General features: G+C 45.5%; 1 protein-coding gene across 1 annotated transcript; it reads right to left on the minus strand.

Annotated features, from left to right (window-relative positions):
- Positions 1-512: 512 nt before the first annotated feature.
- Positions 513-3,073, minus strand: MIF (macrophage migration inhibitory factor). Its single transcript, XM_037373853.1, has 3 exons — positions 2,854-3,073; positions 1,614-1,786; positions 513-780 (listed from the first exon to the last, which is right to left on the minus strand). Exons 1-3 carry the CDS (start codon positions 2,959-2,961, stop codon positions 714-716), a joined length of 348 nt encoding a protein of 115 aa, XP_037229750.1. The 5' UTR covers positions 2,962-3,073; the 3' UTR covers positions 513-713.
- Between the last annotated feature and the right edge of the window lie 10,336 nt (positions 3,074-13,409).

Here is a 13,409-nt window from a genome sequence, read left to right on the forward strand (position 1 = left end):
GCTGAGGGCCACCTCCCTGAAGGGGACCGGCGGCGTATGCAGTGGGGGGTAGCAGCATTTCAACTGAGCAAGCAAAAGCACTCCTTCCTTGCTTGGCCCCACGAAGGTGGCACGTCAATAGAGGAAAAAAAAACCATCCCTGAAGCTGCAGGCACAGACCTGGCCCAAGGGCTGCTTCCACTGTGGCAACAGAGAACACAAAAGAAATAAAAAAAAAAAAAAAACCACCTACAGCACAACCTCCACTGCCCCACCAACCCACAGCTGCAAGAAGTCCTAAAGGAACCTACAGCCTCTGAAGCCCAACAAGGTAAAAAAAAAAAAAAAACAAAAAAAATCACCATGGAGTGCTGTCAGCCACCTGCCACTCAGTCTAACCCTACTGTGAAATACCATGTCTGAGAATAAAAGCAAACCTCAAGTGTTCCTTTTGTTTGCTTTAGCAGAGTGAAACAGTTCTGTTACCAATTGCCCAGCTCCACCCCCAACCTGCCAAAGACTACACCACACAGTTTACTTCTAAATCTTTTATTTGTTTTCTACACAGAGAAAACAGGAATGTTGAAGCAGCAATATTTAAACACACTAGCAAGGAGCCATCAATCTGTGAGAGCGCACAAAATCCAACACGGGGCCATCTGTGCGGTGGTCTCTGCTACGGGGCAGGATCAGGGTAGGTCCAGGAGCAGCCTCTTCAGACAGATGGGAGAGCTCTACGCAAAGGTGGAGCCATTCCAGCCCACATTGGCAGCATTCATGTCAAAGTAGTTGATGTACACTCTGCAGAAGAGGCACAGGAAGACACAAACAATGACTTCATTAACTCATTTGTGTAAGTTATGAGTGAGACAGAACAGGACAGGGGGCAGTGCTTCTTATTCCTCAGAAGAAATGTCAAGCTTAATTTTTACCAAAACCTAGCTCAATTCTCCAGCACACATCCAGAAAAAAAAAAAATCAATATTCCTCAGAGTTCCTGGAACTGCACTTTTTTTTGTCTTCAGTGCAAACTCTTCTTCAGTCTGGGACCATTCAGACACCAGACAGCTTTTGGTTAGCAGCCTGTCAAGAATTTCCAAAGATCAAAACCTTTTGTTTCTGAGCACTGCAGTCCTTCACACGTGTCAAATAGACCAGCAGCCCCACGAAAGCCAAGCAGGCCCTCAGGGTCAGCTCTGCACTTCTGCCTCCCAACCCCAGCGTGTCAGTAGCAGCTGCACACAGACACTCCCCCCAAGGCTCCACTGCCTGCGAGGGAACCATTCACAGCCTGCTGGTTTCCACTTGTTCTTTCAGTTCCAGCCTGTTAATGCTCCTCCATCATGCTTTCAGCCTCCCATCACCAGAGGACAAGACATCACACCTGAGAGGCAAGCTGTACCACTTGTCAGTCCTCTGGTATTTTTCCCTACTCTGAGAACAGGAAGCCATTTAACAGAGGGCTCAGATGTAGTCATTAAACTCTTAACTGGACATGAAAACACTGCAGATGAGCACTTGCTATTTTCTCAGTCACATGGACTTATTCCTGGCTTGCTGTATTTTTAAACAATCTTGTCAAAGTAATTTCAGAAAGCCAGATAAATAAGGTTAAAACTGTGTCCCAGCCTCACCTGTCTGCAGATACATGCAAGTGCTTAGAGATGAGATCACACAGCAGCTTGGTGTAAGTCTTGTTCTGCTGCCCTCCTATTTTGCCGATGCTGTAAAGGCTGCAGAGCGCGCAGGGATCAGTGGAGCCCCCGAAGGACATCATCTGATCAGGTACGATGTGCACAGCTATGTACTGCAGTAGGAGAACACAGTTACAGCAGGTCAGACCTTCCCTCTCAATGCAAACTTGCTTTACCTACCAACTTAAGCAGCACAGTTGTGTTCTGGGCTCAGGCAGCTCGCCCTCTGCACCCTTCCCAGCCTCTGGGGAAGCATTAACGGCTCAAGTCGCTGCAGCCCACACGGGCGGCATGGCTGTGCATGCTCAGGGATCCCCTCAGCTTTAGGGACAAAGGTTGTGCTTGGGCAAAGCCGCAGGTAAAAGGGACACTCCTGCCTGCCACAGCCCCACCACTGCATGGGGGGAGAGGCACCGTGGCTGGAGATAGAAGCCTTAAGACTATATTTTCGTGCCAGAATCCACATCCTCAAATCACTGACAGAGCCACCGGGCCTGTCTAAGAGCCTGTCTGCAATTCAGCCTTACCGGGCCGGGACTTCTCAGGCTGCAGCGTTTTGGCCCAAGAGGGCCGCATCCGACCGCGGGGTAAGCGGGAACAGCCCGGAGGAGAGCTCGGTATCTGTGACTTGGCTTTGCCAGGCTCGCTGGCCGGGCAGACACCAGCCCCTTCCCCCAAACGTGCCGCCAGCACAGCTCCGCGGCTGAAGCCCCGATTCCTGGGCAGGAGCGCTGACAAGTCTCCGCCGCCGTAGCTACGTGAGCACAAGAGCTCCCTGTGGGTCAGGCTGCTGCGCCGGGCGGCCCGGCTGATGGCCGCCGGGCCTAGGGAAGGGCAGCAGCGCAGGCAGAGGGAGGCCTGCCGCCGCGCCACGGCTCCCGCGGGGAACTGCCGGCACGGGGGGCGGCGGGCGGGACGGGCACCAGCCCTTCCCCTGGTGCAGCGGCGCCCGCGGCCACGCTGTGCCCGCAGGCGCTTGCTCTGGGCGGCCGCGGCCCCGCCGCCCCTGACGGCCGAGAGAGCCAGGGCCTCCCCTCGGCACCGGGCCCGCCGACCCTCGGCACACGTGCTCGCCACGCTCCCAGCCCTGCCCCGCCGGCCCCATCCCGCGGCGGGCTGCGCTCCCGGCGGCCCCCGATGCCCCGTCTCCGGCAGCACCGGCCCCGCCGCCCGTCCTCACCTGCGCGGGCTTGCCGGTGGCCTTGGCCAGCTGCTGGGTGAGGTCGCCCAGCAGGCTGTCGGGCACGGCGTCCTTGCAGACGTTGGTCTGGATGGCGAACATGGGCATGGTGGCGGTAATGGGGGGCGGCGGGGCCGGCGGCAGGAACGGAACGGTGCGGCGGGAGCGGCGGCTGCACAGTGGAGCGAGGCGGTGGCGGCGGCGCTTTTAGTGCACGCGGGGCCGCGCCGGCCTTAAAGGGGCCGCGCCCGGCGGGGAGGGAGGAGGGCCGGGGGGAGGGCGGGGGGGAGACTGCCTCCTCAATCTGCTGCCCTGGCTGCGGATTACGGCGTCCCTCCCGCGGCAGGCTCCCCGCCGGAACTCTCCCCCCTTTCCGCTGTTATTCCTTTGCTTTGTTACTACCATGGAGCGTTTTTTTGGGGGGTATATTGTAGGCTCCTCCCTGGAGCTGAGTCCTGGGCAGTTCATACATAACCTGGTGTCAGCGCTTGTAGCACTCCCACCGGCACTTGCAGGATCAGGGCCAAAAAGGCCCTAGTTCGGCAGTTGCAAAAAAGGATACTTGCCCTTGCTCCGAAGGGATTTTTTTTCTTTTGCAAGATAAAGGCACATTTGTGCGGTTTGTGTTTTAACTGTGTGCATAGCTTTAACACGATGTAAGCAGAACGGGCTGACTTACTGGCATGTTAATTACTCTAACGTTTTTCAGTCAAGTTGAAAGTATTCTGTTATTCCTCAGCATCCTCATTTTCACATCATATAGGCAGAAGTAATCTTTTTTTACTTAGAAATGAAATGGGGTGTGTCTATTCGGAGGCGAGAGGCAGCGTGAGAGATGAGCCGCATGCTGGGCTATGTGATGCGATGCACGTAGGCTGCAGAGGGCATGACTCCCCACTCTGCCTCTTACACCGCCGTGGCTGCAGCGCAGCTCTGCTTGAAATGACTCATAGGAAGGCTCAAGAGGATCAGGCCCAGAGCCCTCCACACAGACATTTCACACGCAGGAATCAAGCACATGTTAATTTTTAACAAGGTCCCAGCACCGCTTGCTGCTGCTAGAAAACTCAACCATATGTACAGGTTACATGTGTGAACACACATAGCCCTGAAAGAATAATAAAGGATGGTGTTGTATGGGATCGCTCTGCAGTGGCACAGGCTAAACCGCTGAGAACTGGTGCACTTACTTAAGAACTGAAGATATATTTCTTTCCTTTGATATCCTCAGCTCCTTGCCATTGTGTAGTACCACTCACTCCTCCCACCTTCCTGCCTCACAGATTCGTTGTAGGGATGTGGGTGGGGTGAGAATTCTGTCAGTGCAGAGAGAAAAATTGGAAAGCATATCACCACCAGTGTGCACTGCGGCCTGCCAGGCCCAAAGTGTCAGACCCTCACCATACTGTCACACAATAGAGAGACATTTGCAGTTTCATTCTCCTTTGCCTCTTTGACTAAGGAAAAAGCAGTGTATACATTTTTATAGCTTCTAAAGATGCATTTTTAGAAGTTAACCAAATACCAGTGTACTTGTGCACACCTCTCCCTCAAGTGATTGCTCTACACTCATGCATTCATAGTACATTTCCTGGATGGAGAGCATCTGTTTTAAAACACAATTGTTTGTGATTGAAATATGAAAACAAAGAAATGTGTCTAAGAGGAAAATGAAAAGTAAAACGTGTTACATAAATATACCAAAGAGCATTCTAATGATGTGCCAGAGACAGAGGCAGTTTTATGTTCCCTATTAGGGAGCATAAGGATTGTTAGCAAGTGGTGGTGGTCTTAGTTGTAATTATGTCATAAGATACCATAGGAACACACATTTCAAGGTCTGACAGCTCTAAGAACTCTGAAAGCACCTAGCATAGAAAGGCTTCAGAAATTATGTGGGGCAGTCTGAAGCCTTTCCTGGAGGCTGACTGCAAATAGCAGTGCTGGGGCATTCATGGGTTGCAGTTGTACATATCCAACTGCATCACAGTCAAAACCTGAGCACAGAGCAACTGGACCAGGGAGGAGGAGCCGGGAGAACATCAGAGAATGCTGGTGCTGTGGCTCTAAGAACAGGCAGAGGCAGCATTCCTTCAGTGAGTGTATGAAGAAGGCAGGCAGATTTCTGGAGAAGAAAACTGCCTCCCCATGGAAGGTCCTGCTGTGCTTAGGGGCTTTGCAGCCATTATGTCAAGAGAATACCTACCTCAGGTCATGTCTTCCTTCCTCAATGGGCAGCTCCACATGCTTTAAGTGGAGTGGACAGCATTTAGTAAGACATACTGTATTTAGAGGCCAAGTAGCACATTGCTTTGTTGGCTGTGCTGCTTTGATTCACCAAAGCAGTTTTAATTTTTTATCCCAACAAAGCATTTTTGCAGGTTGAGGTACAGGCTTGTTTTTAAAGATTGGTTACAAAGCAGGCTGCGATAGGGGCAAAATGGGATGCTCACAACAGAGCTCAGAATAGGGTGAGATGGGTTTGTTCTTCCCGATAAAAAGTCTTGATACACCTGACTTTGGAGATTCAGGAAACGTACCTGTACTCAATCTTTCTATTGTACTTTCAAAACAAATAATCTTAGCTGACCCAGGGCTTAAATATTTGTATGTAAATCTTCCTTTCATAGTTAATTCACCACTTTCGGCCTCTGGGAATGGCTCACTGTGCCTCTGTCTCATTTTGAGCTGTGCTCTAATCTTCACTGTCACTGCAAATTGTTCAGTGGATGAAAAGGGGAGGGCAGAACAGTGAACAGTGGGTTTTTCCACTCACTCCCTCTGTCTATACTGAGCCCTGGGAGACTGACAGCACAAGTTTTTCTGCTAAGCAGCTAGATATCCATGTAGTGTAGATCTAAGGAGGACCCAGACTGCAATCCAACCCTTTTAAAGAGAGACAGTCATGTCTTTCCTTCTTTTAAAGGGAGGTCCGTATGCCACATTGATAGCCACACTTATTGACTGAAATGTATTTTGAAATTAGGTCAAGATAGTTCTACTTAAATTTGGCCAGGATGTTGAACATGAAGAGGGCTAAGGCATATCCAAATGGAGCATTCATTTTCACGCACAAGATTAAACTGTTTTAAAAAAAAGACAAAAGCTTCTGTTAAGAGTATTTTGAAAAGGCACCTTCCATCTCAGCCACAGGCCTTTCCAGCTTAACAAGACAGTCCCAGTCATAAGGGTCCTGCTGGATTTTTACTTTTATTTAAGCAGCAGATAAGATGTTAAAACAGTAATGGGTAGCAGTGATTAGGGTACCACTGCCTTTTGCATTTGTGCCAGATACCAGTAACATGATGAGAACTGCAGTACTGACAAAACATGGTGAAGGTTCAGGAATAAGCTGTTAACCACCCAGGGGCACCTCGAGCAAAGGTGGTGTTGTTCCAGCTTACGTTGCCAGCACTGATGTCAGAGAAACTGACAAAGATTCTGAAAGGGAACACAGACACCATTAGCTGCTGAGAGCAGGGTGCTGCAGGCTGGCCAGGGTGTTCCTGCAACAAGACACAGAGGCGAGTGTTTCAGCTGTTTGTTCAGCAGGTCACAAAGCAATCTGGAGTAGACCTTGTTCTCTCGCTCCCTTATTTTGTCAATACTGTAGAGAAAGCACATAGCACAGGGGTCTGTGGAACCACCAATGGACATCACCAGATCAGGAGAGATCTGTATTGGTAGATACTGTTGGAAGAAAAAAGGTATATTATTTTCCTATGCAATATTAAGAAAAGTTTTGAAAATCCAGGAAGGTATTTGTGTACCTAAACTGCAGTGAAAATAGATGCATGCCTATCAGTTACATTTTTGAAATTCTCCTGCATGTACTTCATTCCACTTCCAGGCTTCCTAAATATTTTCCTGCAAGTCACAAAGACGAGAAGGTATGAAATACAACCATATTCCTATGAATAGCATTTGGGAACAGGCATTGCCATCACAATTCTTTCACCTATTGCAGACTGGCTATATTCTTAACTAAAAGCAATAGCAGCACAAAAAAGCAGTCCCACACACTTGGAGATGCTTTTCACTAAAACACAAATAGCTTGACTCTTGTTCTTACTAAATTACCTTGCAGCACAGATCCTTCCCTGCCTGTCATCTCGTTGAAGTCTTTCCTCCACACCTTGCTTGCCATGTGCAAGGCTTTCATGTGTTGACATCTTACTGTTCAGGTTTGCATTCTAGTCTAAGACACTCACTGCTGTGTCAAGGGCCAGTAAAAAGACATACTATTTAGGCTTTGGAGTCTTGATTCCTAATAATTGCTCTGGCTGGGTAAGGGCAGTTGCAGGGGAAACCACTGCACTTTGTGTGCTGGGCTGCCTATCCACAGGCGAGTGACTGCTTGTGGCTGGCCAGCAGCAGATACTCTCCTTTGGTACCCAAACATAAAAGAAGCCTAGAAAAAAAGCAGATGGGTAATGTGGAGTCCACCATGTAAGCAGACTCTACTGAAACATTCAAAATAGAGCAAGAGGCATGCATGGGTATTGATCTAGAGGAGGGAATCGCAGAAATGCTCAGTGCCTGACAAATGCTGCCGACCTTGCAGAAAACACCATGCACTGTAGGTAAATGCAGCTTTCAGCTCCAGTGTGCCCAATTACCTGCCAAAAGATGGTTCTGGATGCTCAGCCCAGATACACTGTTGGAAGGAGAACCCTATAGTAACATCTTTATTGACTTTGAATTTTGGGTAGAAAGTTCAGGTGCTCCAAGAGCTCAGTGACCTGCAATACCTCCAGAACCTCCCCTGAGCCACCGGTGCTCTTTGCCTGTGCCGGAAGGTCAGGTGCGAGTGGGGGTGTGCAATTGCATTGCTGCCACACTACGTTCCAGAGAGATTTTGCACCTCACTGGCTCTCGCTGCAGTCTTCCCTGCTGAGGTAAATGTGAACTGACACAGCAAAGGTCTAAATCAACATACCCCTCATTAAACAAAATACAGCCTAATCCTACTTTTGTTCTTGCCAGCAGGAAAAATAGAAAGTATCTATGTTAATATTAATGGCCAGCCTGCAATTTTCCCTGCTGCTAATACACAGTGTCAGATCCACACACTGGGGAATCCAGGGATCAGTTCCTTTGGCATCCATCTGACTTCTGTTCTGTTCTTACCCACGTTTATTAGCAGCGCATCATTGGAACTCAGCAGCAATTAACCCTCTTGGTAAAACAAGCTAGCCTGAGTACCAGGAGTTGTCTGGGTAATTAGTCTTGGCCATCACTTACAGCTTGTTTGGGTGCAAGGGTTCATCAGACCACAGCAGTACAGGATAAGCCAAGGAGATCCTGCTGAGGTGCCACTTGCCTGGCCCTGCTCTCCCCTGGCTGGACACCCAGTGCTATCAACGTTATGCCAAATGTAGGAACACATATGCCTTTAACATCTATCCCAGAAGCAGATTATTATTTAAAAAGAAAGAATCAAATTGAAGTGTTAATCAGCATTATTTTCTTTGTAAAGCAGTTTGAAGATGTTTGAAACAGTTTTTCCAGTAGGAAAAGAACTACTTGATTAAAAATCAGTATTTCTTTTTCCAAATGGTACCGTTTCCTGCGAGAGGAAAGCTCTGCATTCCTGCCCACCCTAATCCTTTCCTTCTTTCTCTGTTATAACTAAGAGACTCTCCCTTTCCTATTACCTCCTTTGTCACGAAGAGCTTGCATGTCCTCTTCAAAAAAATCTCTTTGTTGTTCCCTGTACATTTCTAAGTCCCATTACATATCCCTTCCACGCGGCTGCACAAACCTGTTCCAGCTGCATCCCAGCCCTGGCCTCTAGCTTTATATTCAGGAGGTGTTATGCAAGAACCACCAGCTGACACCCCCTCACCCCCTCCAACAGCAAGTATTTGTTTGCTAGACTGATAAAAAAAAGTTTGTTGTTTTGTTTTGGTTTTTTTTTCAAGAGGGATAGAACACATCAGTTTTACATAAGAATTTTATTATATTACTGCATGTGTTGGAAAAAAAATCCCCTTACCTCCTGTTTACAGTTAAGCCTGCTTTCTGTGGGGATGAGGCTTATACAAGCCTAAACCATGCTTCTCACTATTCCCTGAGATAACTAACTTTGGTCAAATTTGGCAGAGATTGATTTCCTACAAATTTAATGAGATTGGCTGATTGCATAGAGCTCCATTACTGTCCCTACAGAGAGAGGCGCCCCCTTTATCAGACAAACAATCTTCCTGGAAGAGACACGGTAGAACGAGGCTTCTCCAGGTCAACTGGCTTTTTAACTTGACATCAAATCAATTTGGTGAGAACATCCAACCACATACAACTGTCTTTTAAAGTCTATAGCCATACAACAACAAATAGAAATATTCTAGTATCAATGCTGAGCTGAGAATTTCTAGTTGGTCAAAGAAATGTCAGTACTGTTAACTGTCCCACTACTGGTGGGTTCCATTGTGCAAGTCCAATGCAGAACCTGAATGAAGTCACAGAAACTTTAAGAATTTTCCTCCAAGAACTAGCTGAAATCTTGCTGCAAGTTAAGCTGGCTACTTCCTGCCTTATGCCACTGAGGAAGGAAAAAAATAAAAATACTCCCATCTCTTTCATAATAGCCTCCCTCTTCAGCCTTCTCTCCTAGAAGAGCCAGAATATTTGTTGATCCTTATAGTCTCTGATTTCTTTAACATTGTTCCTTTGGTGCATCAGTAATCTGCCTACCTCTTTCTCAAAGTAAAGGGCCTGAGGCTGAATGAAGTGCTCCTGCTGAGGCTTACTTCTAACTTGCACACAACAGAAGTGAAATTCCCCCGCTTCCAAGCATTGTCTTAAGTCTTATTTGTGTTGTAACTCATAATAGCTCCTAAAATCCTTTGCTCTTTGGTTAATTATTATTTGTCTTTTGTGCAGTTTGACTTGTTAATTGGCTATTGAAGGAAAGCTTCTTGATTTGAGAGGATACCTCTTACTACCTTCTTGAATCCTTACTGTCTCCTGTGCATACAAGCTACTGTCATCTGCACATTTCAGTCCACTGGGTCATTACTGGAAGTGCTGACTAGGTCTGAGTGTAAGACACTAATGTGGGACTATTTAAAACATTCCTAATTTTGACAAAACCATGCCAGCTGCTTACAATTTTCTTCTTACCATTTTTAAGACATTCCAAATTTTGTTCTAATATTTTCAGTTATCCCACTTGGTTTTTAATTTTAGGTCCATTTCCCCCCCTCTTCTTCCCTTCTCAGGACACTTCCACCTGCAGCAGTTATCAAACAATTGCTAAAGGGTTCAGAGATCTCTATTGCTATCTTAAGTAGTTCAGGGTGACTACCATTTCAGAGCATTTTATTTCTATGAGGAGCAAAGATCTGCTCAAGAACTTCAGGTGTCCCAGCGCACAGAGAAATGTTTGCTGGGGAACCCTCAGTACCCTTTCTGTAGGCACCAGACCTTCATTCTTTCTATTGTTTCAAAGCATAACTCCCAAAAATAAATATAAGAAACATGTTTTGAAAATGCTCATTTGCTAGTGAATATGTAGAAAGGGTACTTCACCAAGCTCTGCTACAAATCTATAGCTGATTCACTTAAGTCACTGCTACCACAGCAGCTGAGGAGTAACTCATGCTATAGAGCTGTAAGCTCTATAGCTTTAGGAGTTATAAGCTATAAGAGCAGCTTTCACTTTGTTTTTCATATTCATCAACAGCCTTCAGTAAACAACTGATAAAGTGACCAGTGACCTTTCAAGATTAATTAAGAAAATAAAAGCCTTATAAAACCCTATAAGGCCCTTAATGACAGTACCTCATTACTTCATCTCAGTAGCATATTGCCATGGGTTTTGGTAGGTAAAAATCCCTCGGTCTGGTAATAAAAGCAGCAGACAGATTTTATTCTGGTGCTTTGACTACAGGTAGTAGGATGTCACATGGGTGTTTTTACTGTATGTCCAAGCAAGCTGAATACCTTATTTTTTTCCCTTCAGCTGTAACCACTAGACTACAGGCAATTTGGTGGCAGATAACAAGCATGTATCCAGCAAGAAAGTTAGGGGGCGAGGCTTACTTCAGTCAGCTAGATTCTTAAGAAGCACTCAGAGATACCCATGTATATATACCCCCCCACATCCAACATCTTGACCTACATGGAGTACCATCATACACAAAGCTAGTTTAAATACTTCATTTTGAGATCTCAACAGAGCTAAGCTACAGCAAACATATTTGATATTTGTACAGAGAAGACTAAATACTGGTGAGGTATATCAGGTATGTATATATAGATGAGGTATATTAGTTTGTCACTGAAAAATAACTAATTGCATAGGCACAGCTGACTAAATAAGGAAAACATCTGAGCATCTAGACTTACCTATCCTGGTTTGCCCATTGCTTTTGATAACTGCTGGGTGCGCTCCCCCATGAAAGACTCTGGAACTTTATCTTGCTTATATTCATGCTAACAATGAATTTAGGCACCTTTGGATCACAAGAGGGTTTTCTTTCAGCTCACCTTGTTCACAGCTTTGTTCCTAACCCACCCACAAAATAACCTACCCCACTGTGCCAGTAAGCACCTCAGGAGTCTTTAAATAGTGACACCTTCTGCAGGTGCACCTGGAATGGTGGGAGTGTCTTGGGAGAGGTGAGCCTGCATGTGCTGTCTGCAGGCTGTTAATGCAGGCAGTCAATGTGCAGCTTTCCTAGGAAGGAAAGCTGGCTTTTTGCAATATTGAAATCAAAGCATCCAAAATAGCATTTCATATTTGGATACAGCTTGATCGTGAAAACCAGTGAAAAAGCAAGTGTTTCAGAGACTGTGAGTGGAAGAGTTATAATGTACTTCTTTATGCAAGTCTTAAAATTATTTAAAACATTTAGATGGATGCCTCAGTTGTGGGGTCTGGAACTCTTTCTGTGGAATAGACCAGAACAGGAAAAAACCCAGCAGCACATGTTGTGGAGACCTTTCCTGACCTGTGACTAAGTCATAACAAAGATGCCTTAAAATCAAGTTTTTGATTTTCTGCTGTGGTGAGCACTGGATTCTACATACTCAGAGAAGGCTTGTTTTCAGCTTGCTCCTTTGTTGTGCAAATAGACCTGTAACAGTCAACAGGATCTCCCAAGAGATAGGAAATCCACAGGCTTTCTAAAATGAGCAGGTTTTATCCAGAGCTGAGTATGTGGCAGGGCTGGCATCAATTCTCTTTGCTGCCTAGTAAAGTCTTACATGAGAGAAGTGATTTAGCGGGGTTTTATGGCATTTGGTAGGGGGTGTTTACAGTGAGATGTCTGTGTGTGTAAAGCAGGTTGAAAATGCTGATGAGCATAAAATAAATGGTTTATCAGTCTCTCCATGTTAAAGGTGATGGGCGTCTTTATGCTTGGCAGTTTCTGTGAGTTAAAGGCTCTTCTACTCACTCCATTTCCCAGCCTGTGGAAAAAGAGGGAGAGCATTCTATAGCTTGTGCTAAATGCTTGTACTGCAATGGAGTAACTTAAACAAATACTTTTAAATGGTGAAAACCTCTGTATGAACATGCTTAAGTTGATTGTGGGTGTATGTTGATTTTAAGTCAGTTCCTTCACTGTAGTACCCTTGCTAAAAAAGCCAGCAAATAAAAAGTCAGGATATGAATTACTATGTGCCAGTGTTCATCTACAGCCCATGTTTGTGGATTGCATTTCCTGTATCCAAAGCGTTCTGAAAATAATGAAAATCCTGAAAAAAATCCAGAAATAAAATCTGTTTGTATGAATTCCTTTTTCAGCATGTTTCCTATGTCAAAGCATTAAAAACAAACTCAAGTGACTGTTCCATCTGTAAGGGGAGGATCTGCTATTTTTAATATTGATGAATCTTTTCTTCAGTGATTAGTTGGAAGCAGGTGGCATGATGCAAAGCATTTAGTCACAAATTATACCATAGTTTTTAGTGGTCACTTGGAAAAACTTAGACTGTATTTCCAATGAACTTCACAATCTATTTTTTCTGCTGGGTACAATAATCACTCGTTATTCACAGTTTGCTTACATAACAAGAAAAACTTTTCCAAAACAAACTCTTTCTTCTCTGAAAACATCTGATGTAATTCCCAGAAGCTGATGTACCAGGTTGGAAATCAGATCCTTAGACACCACAGATGCTCTTGGGAGTGTGCTTTATTTTATAGCAGCCATTTTACTTCTTTTGCATACAATAATATCTCTGTTTGGCAGGTCCTTCTCCCTGCCTAGAGTTACTGGGATGTTCTCCACAGAGATTTCAATTACACCTCCAGAAGGATTGTCACACAGTACAATTTCATTTTCAATATTTTTTTCTGTTATCGTGACTGGAACCTTTTTTCCTAATTTACTGCACTAAGTTTTGAATCTGTATCTGCTTGGGTCATCTAAAACCACGTATCTAGCTTTTCCTATACTGGCCTGCTAGTTAAATATTTTTTACTTCTGTGTTTCCCCAACCTCATGAATGATGATCATTTAGCCTTCTAAATCCTTCTTTCCCTTGGTTTGTCTTCTTAAATTATTTTACTTGGTCCTTCTGTATGCCTTCTGATACTGTTGAGC

The sequence above is a fragment of the Falco rusticolus genome, chromosome 1 (genome assembly GCF_015220075.1).
Source record: "Falco rusticolus isolate bFalRus1 chromosome 1, bFalRus1.pri, whole genome shotgun sequence".
Classification (NCBI taxonomy): Eukaryota; Metazoa; Chordata; class Aves; order Falconiformes; family Falconidae; genus Falco; species Falco rusticolus.

Excerpts from the sequence above, each read along its gene's own strand:
- MIF (XM_037373853.1), bottom strand. The coding sequence starts at position 2,961 with ATGCCCATGTTCGCCATCCAGACCAACGTCTGCAAGGACGCCGTGCCC. Across the intron at positions 1,787-2,853 it reads CCACCGGCAAGCCCGCGCAG|TACATAGCTGTGCACATCGT; the intron begins GTGAGGACGGGC and ends CTCCTACTGCAG. Across the intron at positions 781-1,613 it reads TTGCATGTATCTGCAGACAG|AGTGTACATCAACTACTTTG; the intron begins GTGAGGCTGGGA and ends CCTCTTCTGCAG.